This window comes from Macaca nemestrina, chromosome 2 (assembly GCF_043159975.1).
Source record: "Macaca nemestrina isolate mMacNem1 chromosome 2, mMacNem.hap1, whole genome shotgun sequence".
NCBI classification, from domain to species: Eukaryota; Metazoa; Chordata; class Mammalia; order Primates; family Cercopithecidae; genus Macaca; species Macaca nemestrina.
In genome coordinates this window covers 7,008,496-7,033,991 of record NC_092126.1, presented here as the reverse complement: position 1 = coordinate 7,033,991, position 25,496 = coordinate 7,008,496, and the positions used below count along the sequence as shown (strand labels likewise).

Sequence of the window (25,496 nt, the reverse complement as noted above, 5' to 3'; positions counted from 1 at the left end):
CTCATCTAGATCCAAATTAACCATGTAATTGTTCTTATACTAGTGAGTAGTATTTTAAATGCCCTTTTTAGGGAAACCAAAAAGAAGAAATTTATTTGTTTTTGTGCAAAAATATAATCTGGTTTGGATTCTCTTTTCTAGCTTTTAAAGTAGTGAGACAGAATGCAGTTGTGGGGAAAGAACTGGATATGGAATTAGGAGGATCTGCATTTGAAATCCAGCTCTGCGACTGCTTCTTAGCTGTGTGATCTCATAAAGTCACTTAATTTATGTGAGCCTCGGCCTCTTTACCTGTCAGATGGGGACCGTCTGGTGAATCAAATGAGCCATTAATAATCTAATAAGATAGCATGTTACCTTTATAAGTTAGTAATTCATTTTAAAAAATAATTTGTGCATGTAAGGATGCAAATGTGATTAGTAAGAGATAGGAATGGAGGAAACCTTCTGCCAAAGGCAGGAATATTTTGGTTAAAAGGAAATTAAAGTACCGAAGAACAAGAGCAAGATAAAAATGATTACAACGTCTTCATTTATAGCTCACATGTCACAGCTCAGTATTTATAGGTTTGTTAGTGACAGCCTTCCCAGTATAGCAATGTTAATTACGAAGTAGCTGTCATTGTGTTTCACTGACACAGCACTGTGCACCTGACTGAGGCTGAAACTACTCATTATTTCCATAGCTGATCATTTAAAGGTCCAAAAATTATACCAATATATCAGTTTGTGTCTGATTATAATCTCCCTAAATCATACTTTGAGATTCCCTGGTGATCTGGTGATTTTTAACAAATCTTAGTGCATTTTATTTCCCAAATATGATTTGTAATAACCGGAGCTGGACTAAAACCTCAGGAAGAGGTGATGGGTGTGAAACTGAACACAATACTAAATCTATACTTAAATTTTCCAGAGCCTATATTTCTATTGCTATTTAAATGCCATGATCAAAGCAATAGATAGACTAAATATGGAGGGAAAGGAGGGAGGGAGAAACTGAAGAAGGGAGGGAGAGGGAGGGAGAGAAAGAGATTGAAGAGAGGCTTGGGAAAATGCTCAGTGGAAAATCTGTAGAAATGATGTAAGAGAAAGCAAAGGCAGGGATTGGAGTAAGGGGTGTATAACTGAGACTATAAAAACTCAGAGAGAAAACTCACCATCAGGGCTGAGTTTTGGAGAAACTGCACAGACAGTACTCTAAAGTTAGAATCTCCTGATTTTTCACAAGGTAAGTTATATGTAAAAATTGATAAAGATTTAGTGCTTTTTTTCTTTTAACTATTATTTTTACTTTCACAGACTCTTTAAATGTTTTGATTACACTTGATTTTCTTAAAATTAGAAAATTTTTTGGTAATATTTCCCTCTCTAAAATGAGTAGAAAAAGATATTTTTGTAATGCAAACTTAAGGTAGAACTAATTGCTTACTCAGATATTTCATATGTATTACATTGCTTTTTGCTTTTCTTCCATTTCAAAACAAAGAGAAAGTGAATGCAAAATAATAATTCTATATATGTGTTAATAGTATTATTTTGCTTTCCTCAAAATTGTTTAATATTAGAAAAATGTTTAACATAGAAGAGTGGTCTAAACAACCTAGATAAAAAAGAAAGGTTTTTTCTCATTATTTCTATCAAGATTGGAACTTAGGAAACATCCCTAAACTAAGGAAATTCTATATCTTATGTTCTTAAAACCTAATGCATCTTCTCTTTTTCTCCTTATACGTTAAATATGCAAATGTAATCTTAATAACATAGTTGAAGTAGACCTAGAGTATGTCTATTCTTCAGTATTTGTAGTGCTCTTGCTAGTCAATGATTGAATTGAGAGTTAATCTGAACCATACATCTGAGTTCTGTTTGAGAAGAAATTTAAAATTTTATTTCAGGTTTAGTGTGCACTCAATGAATTCAGTTCTAACAGTTCAAATGTTGTTTCTTTGAGTAACAGACTCTATAGGTTTAGGAATGTGATTATTATTTGTTTATGAGTTTTCCTTCTAAAAATTTAACATTTTTGAGAATGAATTAGGGTGATTTTAATGCCTATATAAGTTATAGAATTGATAATGTTATACCAAAAACATCAGGGACATTCTGTGTCTTCTGTTACTTTGGTACTACTCTTCAGCACTCTTACAGAACTTTTCTAAGGAGCACTTTCTGTAGATAACAGTTCAGGTCTCCTTCATGTAAGTGAATTTTACTATGGCTTCATTCAAAAATTATTTAGAGTCTTGAAGGTTGACATTTGCGTTCTCCCTCTTATTTCCCAGAATTTTTAACTGATTATTATATAATGAATAATGAGCAGTAGACAAGAAGATATCTTCAGTTGATTGGGCACGGGAACCTCAGAGCTTTCATTTTAACTTCAAATACTCTCAATGATTTGAACATTTGATTAATAAAATTAGATTAATTGGACTTGTCTCAAAAAATAACTCGAAGTAAAAAATCCTAATTTATCATTCTAGCTCTGCTATAATCCACCTATACAACTTCAGGCAAGACTGAAGCACAAATTAAGGCTTGATAACATTGTATCTTGTCCTTGTGAAAAGGACAAAAAAAAATAGAAGTGCTAGGGATACTGAGTATAAAAATATTTGAGGAAACCCCCATGTCAATCAGTTTTCCCTGTATTAGAGAATAAAATCTCAGTATCACAGAATCTTAGGATTAATCTTTAGAGCTAATTTAACTGTTTTGCCAATATTTCATTTACTATGACTGTTATCTACAAGCAACTTTTGCTTAGATTCAATAGTTCAGTCAGAGAAATACAACCTTTGGAGGCAGAAAACTAGACTTCAAATTCTAGGTCTGACTTCAACAGCTGTATGGAAGCTGTATGGAAGCTTCCCTGAAGCTTTATTCTCCTCCCCTCAGGAGTTTGTGAGGATACAATAGGTAAGCTACAACAAGGTGCTAACTCTGGGTATCTCTCTTAAATGAACCAGCTCTCCAAATGGCTTAAGATCTCTCAGATTAAAGGCATTTTTTTTAGCTAGCCCTTTCTCTTCTTTCTTCAAATAAGTGTCATGGTTCATCCCTGGAGCAGTGACCCCTTCTTCCTTATTGCCACTACTTCAGCTCAGGCCTTAATACAAACCATCTCCTCCCTCCAGTAACAATGCTTCTGCCACCACCTTCTGCTCCCTCTTCCTCTTCAACCATTTCTATATTATTATCTTCTTTCCTCTCCCTTGAGCAGGTTCATTCTCTCTGAGTCTCACTTTTTCCATCTATTAATTGAGGGTATTAAATTTGACAATTTTTAATGATTGCTTCCTCTGTTTCTAAAATTCTATATTCCTATGATACCTAAGGCTATAAATATGTGAAAATTCCACTTTAAAAATATTATATATAATGGTATTAAAAATTCACTTTAGGTGGCACGACTAGAGCTAGAAAAATAATGATGCCTCAGTACAGCTGGGCTTTCTTTTGTTTCTTTCCCAGGATTACATTTTCTATAGTTGGAAGCAATTTTTATAGAAATATTATTACTCAAAATAATGATAATGCACCAAATGTTAGAGTTATTTCTATCTCTCTATAGTGAACTTTTCTACCGCCATTCAATATTATTTTTCTTTCTATATTTTATTTTCTATCACTCTGCCATAATTCTAGATTTTGAGGACTAATTTTGTTCCTTAAAACGAAGGATAAAAATATTTTTTCATAAAAATTAAAAAGTAAAAACATTTTGAAAAGTTGCCATATTTCAAAGGCAATATCACGATGGTGATAACTGTTATTTATTGAGTAACTAATTTATGCATGCCGCTTTACCCAGATTACTTCTGATCTTCATACTAAGCCTACAAATTAGGTCTTTCCCCTATTTTTCTGAAGAAGATGTTAAAACAAAAAGGCTAAATGACATGCCTAATCAGCATTCAGATCCAGGTCTATGTAACTTAAGAGCCAACCTATTTCTACTAATTCACTTTGTTGTATTAGAAAATGTACATACAATACTAGAAGTTAGGAGACCAGATTTCTAAAGTAACTCAGCTTGTCTCAGTTCACAGATTTTTAAAAAATAGAATTATAATGTTTTCTATATAGCTCTAACATGACTTGTAAGGATGACAGCAGATTAATTTCAAGATAATAAAGCCCTATGCAAATGTTATTTTTTGAAAAGGTTATGTATGACAATTCCATTTGAAGAAAGTGGAAGCATTCCAGAAAGGGTCTGCTCTTGCAGAACAAAATCCCTAAGCAGGGCAAGTGGTTGAGGAGTTTCCACCTGAACCAGGCTGTGAGCAACCGGAAGACAGAGAATGCGTCTTCTTTACTTTTATATCCCCAGTGTCTGACATGCAGTGTATGCCTAATAAATGCATCCTGCTGTTGAGTATTATAAAATTTATATTTTTGCCCCTTTGTTTACATGTTAGAGGTACTTTTCATTATTATGTAATGATGATGTAAGATTTTGATCAAATATTTTATATAAGTACGAAGTGGGGTAAACGGTGAAGGGGGTTGTGATATTCCACATTAACTTCAGATTTAAATATGCTATATTTAACTTAATTTATCCAATTTTACCCTCGGAAAGCCTTTTAATGCTGCATAAAAAATTGCCTATGTATAGAATGGCCAGCTGATATGTGCAACTCTGTTAGCTTTTCCCTATGTACAGTTTTAAAGCTATTTTTCCATTAGTGGCCATTAGAATTAAACAACAAATTTCCTTAACAGAATTGCCTACAATTATACACTAATGTTATTTTCTATTTTTAAGTAACATAGTTTTATATCAAGAAATATTTAGTTATTTGGGGATTTAGGTACAGATTAATGTATGAAAAAGAGAAATCCTAATGTTTAGAGGAATGATCATTGGAGGTTAGTGATGCATGTAACTTTCGTTAGAATGAGAATCTGTGATGTGAAATACTAAAGGATATATCAGGATTCCAGCATGAACTTCATCACATTTTACTGTAAGTGTAGAAACATAGGCTAATCTGTTATCTTCCCTCTACCTTGGTTTTCATATCAAGAAAGCTGGGATATTAATAACTGCCCTGCATTCCTGTTTACCTTCCACATAAGGCTGCTTCATGCATTCATTCAATGCATACATTTGACCCTATGCCAGGCATTCTGTTAGGTGCTTAGATGCAATGGTGAACATGACATGGTCTCTGCCCTAAATGAGTTTTTAACAACTAAACACTTTGTGAAACATCCAGATCTGGGTGTTTAAAATAATAATGGAATCTTTCTTTAAAGTGGCATTGTAGGTTTCCGGCTTCTTAATTTTTGCAAGAAAGAGACTAGTAGTATTAATCACAAATCCAAACAGAAGGGAAAAAAAAAAAAAAACAGACAGAGATACTTAAAAATAAAATTTTAAGATTTTGAAAGGCTAAGTGTCTAAAAAAAGTGAAAGTGGTGCCAAATAGAATAAATCAGTTAACACATGTTCTAGTAATTTATCATTGTTCCTAATTTGTTGCCTTCAGGAAAAGTCATTTTAAAATGTAGGTGTCTGCCACATTAATAACATTGCATCCATAAAAATATTACTTTATAAAAAAAATTTGTTTGGGAGATAGAAAAAGGTTTTACACTTACACAAATAGGTTATACTTGAAAGAGCATGAAACTGGGAGTCTGAAAATGAAAATTGTTGTTCTGGCTCTTCTAACTGGTTTTGTGACTTTGGAAAATTTGCTACTGCCAATTGAAGAGCACCGACAAATGGGAAGAACACATTCCTGATATTTTAATTTTTTTTTTTTTTTTTTGAGATGGAGTTTTGCTCTTGTGGCCCAAGCCATTACAATGGTGCAATCTCAGCTCACTGCAACCTCCGCCTCCTGGGTTCAAGCGATTCTCCTGCCTCAGCCTCCCGAGTAGCTGGGATTACAGGCACGTGCTGCCACGCCTGGCTAATTTTTTGTATTTGTAGCAGAAACGGAATTTCACCATATTAGCCAGGCTGGTATCAAACTCCTGACCTCAGGTGATCTGCCCACCTCGGCCTCCCAAGGTGCTGGGATTACAGGTGTCAGCCGCCGCGCCCAGCCAGTATTTTAATTTTTTTTTTTAATGAGAAATGTTAAATTTCTCAATCTCAACTTGCTCCTTTTTTTTCAGGAATCCAAAACATAAATTACCATTACATAATTTATTAAAAATAGAAAATTTCAGAAGGAAATTCTTATATAAATGGCTATGCACCATGAGTATTTCTCAAATGTATTTTTTAGGAGGATGATATAGATGATGTATATGATAGTGACAGGGGCTACAAGCCACTAGCAATCTTCAATTGCTCTTGGGTGAAAATCCTCAATGATTTTAAATCTCTAATTTGAGTTTATGATGATCCCAAATTTCTTACCCATTTCTAAGCTTCTAAGTGCCACAGCCACACTCAGTTGCCTTGCTTGTGAGGCAAAGTTCATTAGAGACTGGAACCGCAGTTTCAATAAAAAAAGAGACCACAATGGCGGGAGGTCCCAATCTTTGCTTTCCAGCAGGTAAGTCTCTCAATCATCTGGGTGCTTCCCTAATCAAAGAAAGCTAGAAAAACCTTCTTTAAAACTTTGTTCAAGTATTGTCACTTATTGAAATATCGAGATTACCTGTATAACGACAAACTACAATTTATCCTTTTGGTTTTTTCAATGTAAGTTTTGCAGATTATCTCTGTGAGTGGCTCTAAGTTCCCTAAGTGACTGTTGAGTGTAAATTTTGTGTTTACAGAAAAAATTTGGCTTCAAACATCTGCCTTCAGCTACATAACAATCACTTCAAAACAATTATTTTTAATCATGTTTTAAAATATAATATTTTCAAATTATAGTTTACAAAATGTTTCTATGTACTATTTTAGTTTCCATTGCAAAGTTTTTAGTTATAATAAAATACAAATTAAAATAGTGTAGTTTTCTCATAGATAAATTTATATCCTCATATATTTTTAGCAAACAGTATTAAATATAAACTTAAAAGGTTTATTTCTTTTATTTGAACTCTAAGCTAATTCCATAATTTGTGCTCTTTGTAAATTAATTTAAGATCAACTAAAATTAAATAACTTTCATTTTGTGAAGAAAATCAGTTTCATCAGACAGTTTTGACAATGTTGGAGTCTTGTTCAAGATCATTAACCCATTAAGGAGCACAAATAAAACTCCGATCCCTGTCCTTCAAGTCTGAGCCTGAGTTTTTCCCCAGCATAATGTTGAATATCTATATATTGTCTGAAAGAGGTTTGTTTTTTGAATATTTATTCTTTCACTGATGGAGGATTTTGGGAGTTACATCGTGTAAAAAAATATGTATACATGTATATACAACCTCCACCAATATCACACATATTTGTGATATTGGTGGAGGTTGTAGAGGTTTGAAAATTCTTATTATCAAAAATTCCTATTTTGTCTTCACCAATTTTATATCTACTAAAATTAAGATCATGATTACTGAGAAAATATTCAAATGATTATTTTATCTTGACAGACTGTTAATTCAAAATGCAGGCGAGTAGTACTCAATTATTTTTAAATTATTAATATTATTTATGTTATTTGCAACATTTCTATCTGATAACCAAGTTAAATATCATACCAGCTTTTCTTTCTCTCAGCTTAAAAGAGAGGATATAACTGCGTTCTATGGCATCTGGAACCTCAGTTCTAACACTTTTTGTTTTGAAAGGGTAGGGAAACGAGCATACTGACTTATGCATGATAGGATAAAAAGAGAAGTAAGAAAAAAAATCCTAAGTAAGGCTGGGCACAGTGGCTCATGCCTGCAATTCCAGCACTTTGGCAGGCTGAGGCAGGTGAATCACCTGAAGTCAGGAGTTCGAGAACAGCCTGGCCAACATGGCGAAACCCTGTCTCTAGTGAAAATACAAAACTTCGCCGGACACACTGGCAGGGCCTGTAATCCCAGCTACTCGGGAGACTGAGGCAGGAGAATCACTGGAACCCGGGAGGCAGAGGTTGCAATGAGCCAGGATCGCGCCTCTGCACTCCAGCCTGGGCAACAAGAGCAAACTCCATCTCGAAGAAAAAAAAAAACCTAAGTAAACATTTTAAAATATATTACCATATGTCATCAATTTTGCCTCCATTTAACATCTCTGAAATTGGAATTAGTCTTACATTGATAAGCATATCAATTTACTTGGTGGCATTGGTTTTTTTTTTTTTTTCTTAAATGATCTTAAAAATTGAATGTCTGACCATAAGCGACATCCAAAAATCAAGGATTTGGAGGTTCTTTCTTTCAGCTAGAAATACTTGATTTAAAAAATACGGAAAGTGAAAGAGGGAAATATTTGTGTCACAGCCTAGATGCAATTTTTTGCATAAACTGGCTGATTTGAGAAACTATCAAGTCAGTTTTCCTAGCTAAATCTGCACTATTACCATTACCTACATGTTGAGTGTCTGCACTTTTACCAGAAAATAGCCAGCTTCACCAGTGAACTTTAAAAGCCAGAAGCAACATTAGAGGTCAGTTAGACCATCTCCATTTTACTTGGTCTAGAGAGGAAAGTGTTTGCCCAACATCACATCATTAAGTAGCAACAGAGGCAGTGAAGAGCCTGAGTCTCAGAACCCTTGCCTCAGGTCTTTTTTTCCGTTACAGTGAGCTATGCAGACTTTGTGTTAAGCACTGTCCCTTTTAGGCCTTTTCCTAAAACAAAAAATTATTGTCACTGTGTCATTTATTATTCCTGAGAGATTATAACTTAATGGAGTGGGGTAAGAACGTACTATGTTTTACAGATTTACTTATGAGCCAAGCTGACTCACGACTTGCCTGGAAGAACACCAGTAGTTCAATGAGGGAAGATTTTAGACGGTGTTGTCGGCAGGCACACATGGTCATTTCATGGTGTCAGAACTAAGGCCCCTTTATAAAATATCCTGCTAAATCTCTTAAATGTATGTGCTCTGTCATGGTGAGAAGAGAAAGTGAAGAAAATGTAGCCACTGAATTAGTTTGTAAATCCTTTAATTAAGTCCTTTATTTTAAATTTTTGTTCAAATGAGACTGGAGTCTATTTTGAGTATTTCCAATCAAGATATTAGGGTAAATAATTAAAAATTTCTGGACAATATCAAGATTTACCCATAAACCTAGTACTTTTGTGAATTTCTAATTGTTGGATCAACTATCCATAAGTCAGATGTTAATCATAAATTTGCACGTTGAAGAGAAATGTCCTTTACACCTGACTTATTTTTTTCCTTCAACACCAGACTTCACATGCTGATAGTTTAAAAGTCTTATTGATTAACAGGTGCATGAGACCCCATACTGGCTCACATTGCTTCCCTTTTTCAGCCTAACCATCTCTAACATTTACACCTCTCATAGCAGTTTGCTCTTTCTTTCATAGATCAGTGATTTTCAATCTCTTTTTGTCTGCCCCAGCCCACTTGAGAGATTTTTTTCACAATTATAATGGCTCATTGTGACACTGATTCCTACTAATAAAAACATCTTTCTTCATCTTAACAGGCTTCTCGTTAAACTCTGGTTTAAATATAATTAAACCACTTTTTCTTTATTGCTGGAATTTCAGAACCTTTCATGTGAATTGGAACTCTTAACACCTCTTTAAAAATGTACGATATATCCCAAATATAAATGACAAAATTTTATACCTCCTGACAAAACTTTATACTTCACCGCCTTATTCCATATACCATCGTTCTAGCCAGTTTGAAAGATCCTTTCAGGGCGTAATCAATTCTTACATTTGGAAAGTCCTTAAAATAAAGCATAAGATGTTATACAATATGTTTGTTTATTCAGCAGAATTACTTGAAACGTCAAAACACGTACTAGTCCAATTGTCTAAAAAACCAAGGAAGTACACAGATAATCTTCTTATAAGGCAGATTCTATGGCTGCTGTTTCTTTTGAAACTCCACACTATCCAGAGAAATATTACTCAAAAATTACTTTTAAAAAATGATGTGCTAAAAAAATGCAAACACCTTTACTTTGGTGTATTCATGCAGTCAATGAACATCCTTTCACTGAACCTTCTGTGATCTAGAGTATACATGGTGCCTAGGAGATTTTAAATCATGGGCTATATTTATCCACTATCAACAAAATAGGAAAATGGGGCTGAACTTAGACTTTTCCTTTCCTCCCTATAATTTCCTCCGTTTCTAATTTTGGAGCAATCAAGTTTCAACTAGTTAATCAAATGTCTTTTGTGTGGCAGGTGCCAAGGTGTTTGTTTTCGTTAGTGTACCAAATGCCATATTTAGGAACTTGGCCTTTTGGTTAACTGGCTACAAGTATGGCTTTAAACCATTAAATGTGTGTATTTAAACTCAGCATTTATTTTTACATCTCCTTATCCAAATAATCAGGATGTGGTTATCTGTAACATGATACATCATGATTTTTTCCTATGTACACCCAAGCACAAAAATATATACCTCAGACATAATCATCAATATTATAAACACTAATCATCCTGTGCCATTTATAAGATTACAGAGATGAGGAGAAACCTGGTAAGTGAAATGTACATAAAAATAGTTAAAGGAAATCCACATGGAAAGACATATAAAATTGGGCAATTTTCACATTTGAAACCTATTTTTATGATAAAAAGCAAGAAAGGAAAACATAGACAACTGTAGTTTGTCTTTGATTAAATGGGACAACAATTTCTTTTAAAAAGATGTATCAGGCCAGGCATGGTGGCTCACGCCTATAATCCCAGCACTTTGGGAGGCTGAGGCAAGTGGATCACATGAGGTCAGGAGTTCAAGAACAGCCTGGCTATCGTGGTGAAACTCTGTCTACTAAAATACAAAAAATTAGCTGGGTGTGGTGGTGGGCGCCTGTAATCCCAGCTACTCAGGAGGCTGAGGCAGGAGAATTACTTGAACTTGGGAGGCAGAGGTGTCAGTGAGCTGAGATTGCGCCATTGCTCTCCAGCCTGAGCAATAGAGTGAAACTCCGTCACAAAAAAATAAATAAATAAGATATATCAGAGATATGAAATCATTTCAAAAATACAGTTATGTTCTTAGTATGTCCTCCTTTATGTCAAGTGAAAGAGCCATCGGCAAAATCAGGAGAAGAAGAATACAATTAAGTAGCTGGCTTCCTAAAGTAATCACTAATGCAGGTTTGGGTTGCTATTTTCATCAGATAACTATTGCATTCTTATTGGTTATTTTCCCAGATTAGAGACATAGTTTACTGGGTTGTTTTTGGTTTTTTTTTTTTTTGTTTTTTATGCTTACGGAAAATCTCAGTTCAGATATCAAGTTAGTGAAGAGAATACAGAGAAAATTTACTGCTCCCTTCTAGAAAAAATGGAATACAGAGAAGTTGCTAGTAACTAGCATTATGAGACAAGATTCTGAAGTAGACTAATTGGTGTCAAAATGAACAACTATTTCAGACATTACATGAAAATCAAAACGATGTTTGATAAATAAATGTTATAGACAGTGCTAAAATATTGTATCTCCATTTTTTTCTTAACCAACATAGTTAATCCAGATACTATTCTGTTTACATAAAACATTTGTTCACATGCCAGCATGTAACATTTATTATTAAAATCTACGCTGTTTAATAGTGACAAGTTGGTTTTTGTTGTTGTTTTCTTAGGAATGTGGGCAAAAGTTTTATAATTTTTTCCATTTCTTGCGTTTGAAATACTCTTTGATGACATCCTAGGCCTAAAATTCTTTGCCATAGACCTTAACTGCTACACAACTGCAATCAACCACTTGTCAGGGGCTTCCCTCTCTGTAAGTTTTACAGAGGCTGACTGTATTGGTCCATTCTCACACTGTTATAAAGAAATACCTGAGAATGGGTAATTTATAAAGAAAAGAGGTTTAATTGGCTCACAGTTATGCAGGCCGTACAGGAAGCATGGCTGGGGAGGCCTCATGAAACTTAAAATTGTGATGGAAAGCAAAGGGGAAGCAGGCATGTCTTCACATGGCCAGAAGAGGAGGGAAAAGAGAGGAGAGGTGCTATACACTTTTAAACAACCGGATCTCGCAATAACTCACTATCAGGAGAGAACAGCACCAAAGGGAGAATCTGTCCCCATTATCCAGTCATCTCCCTCCAGGCCCCACCTCCAGCACTGGAGGCAACTCATGGCAGTGGGTTAGCAGTGGCACGCACTCGAGCCTCTGCCTCTATGCAAACTCACTGGGGGCAAGGAAAGAGCCACAATAACAAATTCTTCAAGAAAATGTCAAAAACAATCTTGGTACACACCCAAACAAATGTCATTATTAAGGAAATATTTATTGATGCCTCTTATTCTTTTGCATACAGATTATAAATAGTAAATGAGACAGAAGGGGTATGCATGAATGGATTCAATCCTCTCAAAGCTCTTTGGAGATGGGAATTCCTTCTCATTTCACAAAGGAGTATAATGAAGCTTGAGTAGAGTAAATGATACATATTCAAGGTTACACTGATACTAAAGCAAAAACATGACTCAAATCCAATCTTACAGATTCCATTCTAGCACCCACTTTCTCTTGACTTCCAGCAGGTTTCCCAAATGATTTTTTTTTTTTAAAGAAAATAGAGTTTCTTGAGACTTCTTGTTCACAAAGGATGCATTTGGAAGGCTTTCCCACTGCCATGTACTAAGCAGCAAAACTTGGGTTCAGGCCGACTTTGTTCTAGCTCACACTCCACGATCTTCCCTCAGTAGAGCAAGGCCCCATTTTACCTACAGTTTTGTAACTGCCAGTAGTCAAACTAGCAGCAGGTCAGCCTGATGTAGGCCATAGATGAGCTTTAGTTGGCTAGATAGTGGCTTTTTAATCTAAAAAGTCAGACATATATAAATAAAGCATCTTTGTGCTCACTACCCAGAATTAACACGTGTAAGATTTTTACATATTTGCTTTAAATTAAATATAGATTAAAAACTGATTCCCTTATGCTTTTTCTATCATTGTACTCACTTTTTCATCTCTGCAGAGGTAATCATAATCATGAATCAAGTTCCATTGGTTTATATTTTATGTGTATATATTCCAAAATATATGGTATTGCTTTGGGCATTTACAATACTTTCCGTTTCTCCACAAAACCGTTTTGTGAAATCCATGCATACAGACAAACATACATTTAAGTTATTTGTTTTAACAGTAAATATGTATTTAAGTCATTTACTTCAAGTCAGTAGTTGGAATAAATCTCAATTAATAAATCTATTTTCTCTTGAATGGGGCACTGGGTTGATTCCAGTTTTTGACTACTATAAACAGTGAGGCTATGAACTTTCAGATACATGTCTCCATATAAACACTGACAGCTTCTCAGGAATACACACATACCTAGAAGTGAAATAAATGTGTCCTAGGTAAGAGATAAGCATTTTAAACCTTTTCATAGTGTCCAATTTTCTCCAAATGATTGGATTCATTTTCAACTCCACCAGAATTTTTTGTGATATTGTTTCCCGAAACCATTCTAACATTGCAAGGTTGATCAACTTCTTGCCAATCTAATGTGTGTAAATGGCATTTTGCTTCTATTTTTATTTGAATTAAAGAGATTGTATGTATTGTGGAAGGTTTTGTTCATTCACTTCTCCTCTTTTCTATGAAATGTGTATTCATAACTTTGCTCCATTTTTATTTAGTTGTGTGTCTATCTTTAAAGTTACATTTAAAGGGTTTATTTACATTTTCCAAATGCTAATCTTTCTTTTATGTATATATTGAAAATACCTTCCATTAAGTAATTTGTCTTTGGATTTTTTATTGTATCTTTATGTAATTTTTCAATTTTGATATAATAACATCTGAGTTTTTTAATAACAATTTTGAATCTTGCTTATGAAATCCTGACATAACACAAGGACATAAAGAAATTCTCCTAATTGATGGTGGGGGTTTTGAAATTTTGAACTTAAATCTTTTTAGACACTATAGTGTCTCTGGTTCACCATAGACCCAATCAGGACTTATTCTCTAATGCCTTGCCACTGTTACAAATTTCTCCTCAGGTACATATATAATGTCTTAATCTCTAGATTTGAGAGTAAAAAAATAAAGTTACATTAGCTGTATTTCTCAGATTGTGGGTTAGTTTGAATTAAATTATTGTTATAGCTGTACAACCCTAATCCAGGGTCTCCATGGAAAAGAAACCTTGACAAAATTCGTTCTGGGGGATGGACAGCTTCTATTACATATTATTTACGTTTTGTAGAGATGCGCTCCAATAGACCGAAGCTGAAAAATTTGGCTTACCATTTGCCTCTAACAGTCCTTTTAGGAGCTTTTGTTTTTTATCTTTACATTCCAAATGAATCAATGCTAACTATGACATATATAACCCTCAGATGCTGGACTGGAGATTGGCAAGTGCACATTTCATCCTGGCTGTGACACTGACACTGTGGAACTCAGGAAAAGTCCTCTCAGTAGATGTAACAACAACAGAGGTAATGGAAACTAACTTAGAGAAATAAATATATATGTTTGATATATCTTATAAATGATGTTTATATATAAAAGAATATATATAAAACCATATTTCATATACATAAATATAACATATATTTATATTTATAAATATAATGTATATCTTTATATATTGCATATATATTCTTTTGTAAACATGTCATTTCTACTAGAGTAAGAGGTGCAGCTACCAACAAGAAAATGTACACAAAATAAAATAGAGAAATAACACAAAATCAAGAAAATCAGTATTTCTTATTGTCTTCTTTTTATTGCCAACATGACATTCAAGGTTGTGAACTTGAAATGAAAAGAGCAGTAATCATGATCTTCTCCTCACAGAGGAGTCAGAGCAAGCCAGTTATCTAAATGTGAAAAGAAACTTAAGAACAAAGACTTGTATTCCTTGAACAAAAAAAAGCTTTAAAAGAAAATCCATTATTACAGCCATATTTAATTAAATCAGTTATTTCAGAATGAAGGGCTTTTATGTAAAATTTGAAGTTGTTTGCATGCCAAAATTTGAGTAGTTTTGTTCAAACTTTTAATTACGGTACAAATGTTTTTGTAGTGCTATGACTAAAGTACAAAGAAAAAGAAATGTGGGGGCATCACAAGGAGAAAAATTAGTTTATTTGATCTTATTAGAAACATATATACATGTTTCTTAAATAGCATCAAGTGAGAGTCTCAAATGCATTATATTGGAGGACAAGTTTTGTAAAAGTTTTGTTTTTTTTTTAAGATTAAAGATATTTCTTAGAAAAACGATTGTTGAGTGTGTGTTAGTTGGAAAAATAAAAGCATGTTTTTGGAGGATGCTTTGAAAGATAAAAAAACCTTTGCCCTTTGAAGGTTTATCTCCTTCTTTAGGGTTTATTTTGGGTTATTTCTGCATCCTTCCCATCTCCAGTTTCTATGTTGTCAGGATTATACAGGGAAGTGATAGAAGCTAAGATCTCAGTAGTTTGAAACCATATTGTGGGCTTTGTGCTGTAAGTAATAAAGAACTATGAGAGATTTGTAATTTTCTTTTTATATGACAAAAGTAGTATTGGGGATAACTAACTTTATAACAGTATTACGGGTGAAATAGAGAAGCGAGAGATAGCAAATTGTAAGGTGATTAAGGGCGTACACTAAGCAGTAAGGAGGCCTTCATTTAAAGTCACCACTTGGATGACCTGAGGTCAAGAGTTGGAGAAAAGCCTGGCCAACATGGTGAAACCCTCTCTCTACTAAAAATCCAAAAATTAGCTAGGCGTCATGGTGGACACCTGCAGTCCCCGCTACTTGGGGGGCTGAGGCAGGAGAATCACTTGAACCTGGGAGGCAGAGGTTGCAGTGAGCCAAGATTGTGCCAGCCTGTTAACAGAGCAAGACTCCATCTCAAAAACAAAAACAAAACAAAAACAACAACAACAGAAAACACTACTGATGGGAATCAAAAATAGCAGCCAGAAGATAGATTGTCCTGCAAGAACTGACCAGACTTAGGGCACATATGACTGGATAAGGAAACAGGAGGCTCAATAGCTTTCAGTTTACACGCCAGGCTACAGGTATTTTAAAAGAGACTTGAGTCAATGATTAAAGGGCTTGAAAATGCTACTCTTTTGTTCTACTGGAGAAAGTGAAGAGAACAGAAAAATGTATTAGTCCATTTTCATACTGCTATAAAGAACTACTCAGTCAGGTGTGGTGGCTCCTGGCTGTAATCCTAGCACTTAGGGAGGCTAAGGTGGGTGGATCACTTGAGGTCAGGAGTTCAAGATAAGCCTGTCCAACATGGTGAAACTCCATCTCTACCAAAAATGCAAAAATTAGCTGGGCATGGTAGTGACCACCCATAATCCCAGCTACTCAGGAGGCTGAGGCAGGAGAATCGCTTGAACCTGGGAGGCAGAGGTTGCAGTGAGCCAAGATCAAGTCACTGTACTGTAGTCTGGGCAACAGAATGAGACTTTGTCTCAAAACAACAACAACAACAAACTGCCCAAGACCGGGTAATTTATAAAGGAAAGAGGTTTAACTGACTTATAGTTCTGCATGGCTTGGGAGGCCTTGGGAAACTTACAATCATGGCAGAAGGTGAAGGGAAAGCAAAGCATATTCTTCACAAGGTGGCAGGAAGGAGACTGAATCACCAAACATTTATAAAACCACCAGATCTTGTGAGAACTCACTATCGTGAGAACAGCATGGGAGAAATCATCCCCATGATTTAATTACCTCCACCTGGTCTCTCCTTTGACATGTGGGGATTATGGGGATTACAATCCAAGGTGAGATTTTTGGTCAGGTCACAGCCAAACCATACCATTTTGCCACTTGCCCCTCCCAAATCTCAGATCCTCACATTTCAAAACACAATGATGCCTTCCCAACAGCCCTCCAAAGTCTTAACTTATTCCATCATTAACCCAAAAGTCAAGTCCAAAGTTTCATCTGAGACAAGGCAAGTCCTTTCCACCTATGAGCCTGTAAAATCAATAGCAAGTTTGTTACTTCCTAGATACAATGGGAGTACAGGCATTGGGCAAATGAACTCACTCCAAATGGGAGAAATTTCCCAAAACAAAGGGGGCACAGACCCCATGCAAATTAGAAATCCTATAGGGCAGTTATTAAACCTTTGGAGATCATTCCAAAACCATTTCCTTTGACTCCATGTCTCACATCCAGGTCATGCTGATGCAAGAGGTAGGTTCCCATGGTCTTGGACAGCTCTGCCCCTGAGGCTTTGCAGGGTACAGCCCCACCCTCAGCAGCTTTCATGGGCTGGCATTGAGTGTCTATGGCTTTTCTAGATGCACAGTGCAAGCTCTTGGTGGATCTATCCAATCTGGGGCCTGGAGTACTGTGGCCCACTTCTCACAAGTATACTAGCCAGTACCACAGTGGGGATTCTGTATCAGGGCTCCAACCCCACATTTCTCTTCTGCACTGCCCTAGCAGAGGTCCTCCATGAGGGCTCCACCCCTTTAGCAAATTTCTGCCTAGACATCCAGGTATTTCCATACATCCTCTGAAATCAAGGCAGAGGTTCCCCAAACTCAATTATTTACTTCAGTGTACCAGCAGGCCCCAAAACATGTGTAAACCACCAAGGCTTGGGGCTTGAACCCTCCGAAAGAACGACCTGCCTGTATGTTGGCCGCCCTTAGCCACAGATGGGATGCAAGGCACCAAGTCCCAAGTTGCATAAAGAAGCAAGGCCCAGGGCCTGGCCTATTAAACCATTTTTCCCTCCTAGGCCTCTGGGCCTGTGATGGGAGGGGCTGCCGTGAAGCCATCTGACATGCCATGGAGACATTATCCCCATTGTCTTGGCGATTAGCATTTGGCTCCTAGTTACTCAAGCAAATTTCTGCTGCTGGATTAAATTTCTCCTCTGAAAATGGGTTTTTCATTTCTATTGCATCATCAGGTTGCAAATTTTCCAAACTTTTTGCTCTGCTTCCCTTTTAAACATAACTTCTAATTTCAAACCATCTCTTTGTCATTAGATAAAACTGAATGCTTTTAAGAGCACCAGCTCATATTTTGAATGCTTTGCTGCTTAGAAATTTCTTCTGCCAGATACCCTAAACCATCTCTCTCAAGTTCAAAGTTCCACAGATCTCTAGGGCCAGGGCAAAATGCCACCAGTCGCTTTGATAAAGCATAGCAAGAGTCACCTTTGCTCCAGTTCCCAACAAGTTCCTCATCTCCATCTAAGACCACCTCAGCCTGGACTTCATTGTCCATAAAACTGTCAGCATTTTGGTAAAAACTATTCAACAAGTCTCTAGGAAGTTTCAAACTTTCCCACATCTTCCTGTCTTCTTCTGAGCCCTCCAAACTGTTCCAACCTCTGCCTATTTCCCATTTCCAAAGTTGCTTCCACATTTTTGGGTATCTTTATAGCAGCACCCCACTCTGTGTGGTAATAATTTTCTGTGTTAGTCCATTTTCATACTGCTGTAAAGAACTGCCCAAGAGTATGTTATTTATAAAGGAGAGAGGTTTAATTGACTTACAGTTCTTCATGGCCGGGGAAGCCTCAGGTAACACAATCATGGTGGAAAGTGAAGGGGAAGCAGGGCACCTTCTTCACAAGGCAACAGAAAGAATGAATGCAGGAGGAACTGCCAAACACATAAAACCAGCAGCTCTCATGAGGACTCACTCACTATCACAAGAACTGCATGAGAGAAGCTGCCTCCATAATTCAATTACCTCCCCCTGAACTCTCTTTTCACATTTGGAGATTATGAGGATTACAATTCAAGATGATGTTTTGGATAGGAACACAGTCAAACCATATCAAAAGACAATAGAAGGAATAATCTTAGAAGAAAAACAGAAAGTGAAGAAAAATCAAAACCAAGGTCAATAGTCTGGCACATGGAAGAATCACTAGAAGTGGAAAGAGATTCCCCAGAGCTAAAAATTTTCCCACATGGGAATATTCTCACGATTTCAGAAAAAAGGCAGTATTTGTGGGACTACAGAATGACTCAAGTTGTTAGTAGGAGCATTTAAGAAATGCTGTCATTGGGCCTCAGAGAGGAAAAGACAGACCTCACAAACTGAACAGCTACAGATTTATGACTTGGATGAAGTGCAAAGTGGCAATAGGTGTAAGAAACAAACAAGAAATTTTACATGGCACACAAAGTTATTCGGATATCTCAGACACATTGCAGACACAAATACTTGCTGATAAATCACAGGGATAGAGAAGGTGACATGCTGAGACACAGGGACTAAATTTTTATTTTTGTATCCTTCATGTCCAATGCAGAACCTAGTACATAGTGGATTAGTAATGGCTTGAGTTAGTAAATAATGAATGAATGGTAAAAAGAAAATAGCATGAGATTTGGTTTGGAATTCATTTAATAAATATTCATCAGAAATTTGCTGAATACTAACTATGAGCAAAATATGAGATGAAGCATGAAATAAATCAAATGAAAGACTAATTAGACAAACTCATTGATTCAAGATTCACCCTAATAACAAATACAAATGTATTGTAACCAACCTGGCACAAGGCAAAAAATAGTAAGTGCAATGATGAAAGAGGTATATAGCAAAGCACTATGAGAATGATAAGGAAGGATGAAGTTGTTGCTGGAAAAGAATCTGAAAAAATGATCGGTAAATATACTAGATGTTAAAGGCATTCCAGGAGTTTTTCTTTTCTTTTCCTGTCTTGTTTTTTTCCCTTGGTTATACCCCTCTTCTATGTGTTTCAGTCCCCAAAGATCTAGCACTCTCTATGGAAAATAACTTCATAAGAAATTGTAAGTCCAGGCACGGTGGCCCATGCCTGTAATCCCAGCACTTTGGGAGGCTGAGGCCGGTGGATCACCTGAGGTCAGGAGTTTGAAACCAGCCTGGCCAACGTGGTGAAACCCCATCTCTACTAAAAATACAAAAAATTGGCCAGGCATGGTGGTGGGCACCTGTACTCCCAGCTCTCTGGGAAGCTGAAGCAGGAGAATCACTTGAACCCGGGAGGTGGATGTTGCAGTGAGCCAAGATCACGCCATTGCACCCCAATCTTGGCAATAAGCGCAAAACTTTGTCTGAAAAAAATTATAAAATGTTACATGATGAGAATGTCAGCTAATGGTAGCAAAAGCCAAATGCATATGTACATACTTGAAGTCTCTTTGTCTAAATTAATGGAATCACCTTTCCTTGCCTTATAGGCCTTTGATTCTGGAGTCATAGATGTGCAGTCAACACCCACAGTCAGGGAAGAGAAATCAGCCACTGATCTGACAGCAAAGCTCTTGCTTCTTGATGAATTGGTGTCCCTAGAAAATGATGTGATTGAGACAAAGAAGAAAAGGAGTTTCTCTGGTTTTGGGTCCCCCCTTGACAGACTCTCAGCTGGCTCTGTAGATCACAAAGGTAAACAGAGGTAAGTGAACTCTTAGAAAAGGAAAGTTTTTATTTTCTAATTATTTTATTCTGGATTCTAAAACAGAGAATTCCACATGAAAAATACAGTGAAAACTTTGTATAGAAACAGATTTGACAGCATGTTAGCTAATCTATAGGTTTAATAATACAGTTTTCGAAATAACTGTTTAGGGAGCAAAATGACTTCCACAGTGTGCATTAGTATTTTTGTCATAATGTTTCCTAAGTAAGATTCTGTCTTATGCAGATATAAAACAGTTATTATAAGACATTACTGCATTTGGGAGGTGACGCAAAATGTATGCTCAGTGGTATAAATGTTCTGGTGAATTGAGTTTTCCATTTACTAGAGGTAATTGGAATACCCTTTGGTTTTTACCGTTAATACTAACCTTTCCAAATTGTGTGAATGAATCTGAGTGAGAAGCTCTCAGAACTTGGAGTCAGAACACATGTGTTTCTGTCAAATTTCTGTTTCTTTCCATGTGACTTGTAAAGTAACTTATCCTCTCTGATCCTCAGCTTATTTATTCACAAAGTGAGAACAATTACTTGGTTCCATAAAATTCAAATAAGATAATCAAATGTAAGTGCTTCATAGAATGCTAATTATTATAATAGATTTAGAGTAGTGAAATATCCCTTTAGGTCAGTAATTTAAAGTCATCATTTCAAACTTAGTTCATTTTCTTCAATATCTGTTCTTCATATTGTACATTTCATATTAGAAGTGGCACAAAAGACCACCTAAGTACCGTAGACAGACTTGGGAAATTGACCCAAGATTCCTTTTGTTCACCCTGAACATTTCTCACTAAACTCTCTAAATACTGTTTGCCTTATATATTAAAAAAGGAAATTGTTTATCACAGCACTATTCACAATATCAAAGTCATGGAATCACCTAAGTGTCCAACAGTGGTGGACTGGATAAAGAAAATGTGGTATGTAGACACCATGGAATACTATACAGTCATAAAAAAGAAAAGAATAAAATTATGTTATTTGCAGCTACATGGATGCAGCTGGATGCCATTATTCTAACTGAATTAATACAGAAACAGGAAATCAGACACTAGATGTTCTCCCTTCTAAGTGGAAGCTCAACAGTGGGTATCCATAGGCATAAAGATGAAAACAGTAGACCCTGGGGGCTCTAAAAGGTGGAAGGGAAGAGGGAGGAGTTGATAAACTACCTACTGAGTATTATGTTCACTATTTGGGTGATGGGTTCACTAAAAGCTCAAACCCCAGGATCATCCAATATACCCATGTGGCAAACCTACACATGTATACCCTGAATCTAAAATAAAATATTGTTTAACAATACTTTGTAAAAGATAAAATTTATTTCAAATAAATAAATAAGAAAATTTTAGGACCTTCAGTAGTGCAACTGATTAGTGTGCAGTACTTACAAAACAGGAAGCATTAGACGTACCTCATATATGAATATCTACACAAAAGTCATAGATAAAATGTTAGCAAATAGAATCCAACAGCACTTTTAAAAATATAATACATTTTGACCAAGGGGGGCTTATTCCAGGAAAGTAAATATGAGTTAATATTAGTAATTATATAATGTAATCTTTCATATTAATAGAACAATAGATAAAAATCATATGATTATATCAATAGATGACAGAAGAGGTATTTGACAAAATCTAATATTTATTAATGTCTAAGGAAGTGCAATGGAATAAGAACTGAGAAACACTTTTTAAACATGATGTATATGTATGTGTGTGTTTGGATTTTAGCCCAAAAGCCAACATCTTATTTAATGGTTGAGGCACGTACTGTGTTCTTAAGTCAAAAAACTCAAAAGCAGAAACATGTCAGCTCCACTTAAGTTAAATTACAAACTTAACACAATTCTAATAAAAAGTGCCATCAGTGTTGATGATAAAGTTCATTTAAAAGAATAAAAGCTAGCATAGCCAGAAAAACTCTGCAAAAGAGACAGAAAGAAAGAGCCCTACCAGATATTAGTAAGTAAAAGAATATAGTTTGAATAAGTGACGTTGGGATATGAGGAAAAAGATAAAATTAATTCATTCTCAAACTATACATTATGATAAATTCTAAATGCATCAGAGATTTGATTGAAGAAATAGATGAACCTATATAGGTACTAGAAGAAGACATTGTTGGAAGTTCTACATAGAGAAGGAATAGAGAAGGTATTCTAAATTCAGTTGTAAAATTTGAATAGAAAAAATAAGGAAAAAATTAATTACATTTTTTAAAGTTTTCATGACAAAAGATACCATAAAACAAAGTAAAAACACAAAGAATAAACTGGAAAAAATGTTTGTAACTTAAATCAAAGGGTTACTATATTTAATATATAAAGAACCTTGAAAAATAAAGAAGAAAAAGAACAAACTATAGAAAAATTGGGGTAAAAAACAGTAGTCAATTCATGAAAAAAATGTAAATTGCCTTTAGCCATGTGAAGAGATGCACACCATTCTTGTTATAAGAAAAAAGTGTGCTATGATTTTACTGATATACAATTCCTCACCTGATAGATTGGTAGAAATGGATTTTTGAAAAACCAAAATAATTACTGAGGCTATGAGAAAAAGGCACTCCCACGTGGTGCTGATTGGAGTGCAAAATGGAACCCACGTGGAGGGGAATGTTGCAATATCCAGCAGAGTGGATGTGTGCTTACTTTTTGGCCCAGCCTTCCTTCTATTTCTAGATATCTCTCCCAAATATATACTAGTAAAAATATGTTTAGCAGAAGAAAGCATGCATAAGGCTGTTCATTTTAGAACCACTTTTTATAAACTTTTTATTTAAAAAATAAAATTATAAGCAAAATACAGAAAAATATTGACACCTGTGATAACAAAGAAATGACTCTTAAGGGCAGTTTGTTGTCCTGGGGGAATAACTCTTTTTCGGAGGAGGCTTACTGGATCCTTTAAGTGAAAAGTGGTGTTGACAGATGGCCATCTGGGCATTAGGGTTGCCCATTTCTCTTGGATTAGTGATTGTTTTTAGGAATTTTAGAGCATAGACTGAGTCTTGAGTGCACGCTGATATTAATCAGAAACATAAATTTATACTAATATGAATGTTTTTTGGACATTTTGAAATCATGCCATATCAGGTGTTATAATATTATTTAACATGTTCAACTTATAACTTTATTTCATTTTTTCCACGCCGTGAATCCCCTTTCTTATTTGCATCAAGAATGACAGAATTTGATTATCAAATAAATACATATTTGCTTTATTTCACAATACAAACTCAACCATCTCAGAATAGCAATACCAAGATTATCACCAGCAATACGATTTCCCAAAATAGTTTGTAGTTAATAATTTTACTGATGCTCAGATTGTCATAGTTTAGCTAATCAGAACGTCCTCAAATTGGCTCTTGAGTTCTTTTGAACTGAAATTAGAAATAATAAGTTTCCTTGCTATCAGGTATGACAAGATATTCAAGCTCACTTCGTACATTTTCTTCCCCAACTCTGCCTGGGGAAACAAAATTATGAGTTTTATAAAGAAATATTGTGCAAAGGAGGATTGTAATATTTAAGGTTCATTTACAATGGGCATTTGGCATCGACAGAACAAGTATTTCTATGTATACATTCAACATTTTGCAGCATATTTGCATTCAAGTTACATTTCCAAATTCTATGCCAAATACAGTCTAACTCACCATCACAAATCCCTCAGATATTACTAAAATCCTGTTTATTTGGTAGGAGTGCAGTATTATCTTATTAGAAAATAATTTTATATTCCTACTAGATAAACTGTATTTTTACTACTTCAATGAAATTCACTGACATTTTCTTCCCAGTTGAATACATTAAATCTGTTTAAATCTATGACTGAAAAATCTTTAGGAAATGCTAGTTATCAATTCATTGTTTTTGAAAACATATAAATGAAGAGAACATTAAACCTACCTTTCTTATATGACCTTCACCAGTAATAGTAGAGGAGCTGGAATTTTCTCTTTATAGAATTTTTGCATCTAAAACAATCAAGAAATTGTGGAATTAGTAAATGAGGTAGAAATTTCTCTTTATAAAATTATTTTGGCTAAAAAATGACAGAATTAGAAAATTTCTATTTTGCAAATCCTAATGAAATGATGGGTCTAGACAATTATCATTAACTGCTGTTAGCATCAGAAGAAGAAAACAGCAAGTCATTATATGCCTTCCGATAATAGAACCCAGCACTACCTATAAAATAGTATTGCCAAAAGCAGTCTTGTCTCTAGTTCTATACGTACCAATTTTCAGGAAATGTGAAAGACAGAAGTGAGTTCAGAGACACTACGGGGATGCAAATAGCAAAATCCAGACTGTGGGAAACTGCAGGACAAATAATCCAGTTTCTTCCATAAATAAATTACAGCGTTTGAAGGGATTAAAAAAGAGATAGAAAGGGAAGGGGATTCTAAAGTAGAGGGATTTATTAACCAGTTAAAACGTTTTACGTGTCCTGACTGAAACAATGATCCTTTAAAAAATTAATACACATAACAGACAATTGTGAATGTGAACAGTAATTATTTGGTAATGTTAAATAACTATTATTTACTTTTAAATATGAAATGATACAGACCTTAAAAATGAGAGAGATACCTCAGTTAAATATTTAAATATGAAAGTATTATCTGATTTTTAAAAAAGTAATGCAGGAGTGGGAGTGGAATGGATGAAGTAAGATTTGCAGTAAACTGATAATTATTGACTTAGAATGATGTGCACATGGGAGTTTGTTATACTATTCTATTTTGTCATATGTCTGAACTATTTTATAGTAAATTCCTTTAAAAACTAAGCAATGAGATAAACAGCAGATTAGACCTGGTAAAAGAGTAAATAAATTAATAACATAATAAGGTCAAGAAAATGACTCAATATGTCAAAAACATGTGAAGAATAGAATAAAACAAATTAATGTATAGTTTAATAAGAACTTTATGGGAACAAATAAGAGAAAAATAATTACTATTTAAATAACTTTTGGGCCAAGTGCAGTGGTTCACAGCTGTAATCCCAGAACTTCGAGAGGCCAA

At 35.1% G+C, this 25,496-nt stretch overlaps 1 protein-coding gene across 1 annotated transcript in view; it reads left to right on the top strand.

Annotated features, from left to right (window-relative positions):
* The first annotated feature begins 1,062 nt into the window (after positions 1 to 1,062).
* Positions 1,063 to 25,496, top strand: part of LOC105470850 (osteocrin) — a 60,638-nt gene continuing 36,204 nt past the window's right edge. Inside the window, exons 1-3 of the mRNA XM_011723107.3 lie at positions 1,063 to 1,231; positions 14,384 to 14,485; positions 20,210 to 20,424. Coding sequence (XP_011721409.1) covers positions 14,384 to 14,485; positions 20,210 to 20,424 — 317 coding nt within the window. The 5' untranslated portion in view covers positions 1,063 to 1,231. The remainder of the gene's footprint in view (positions 1,232 to 14,383; positions 14,486 to 20,209; positions 20,425 to 25,496) is intronic.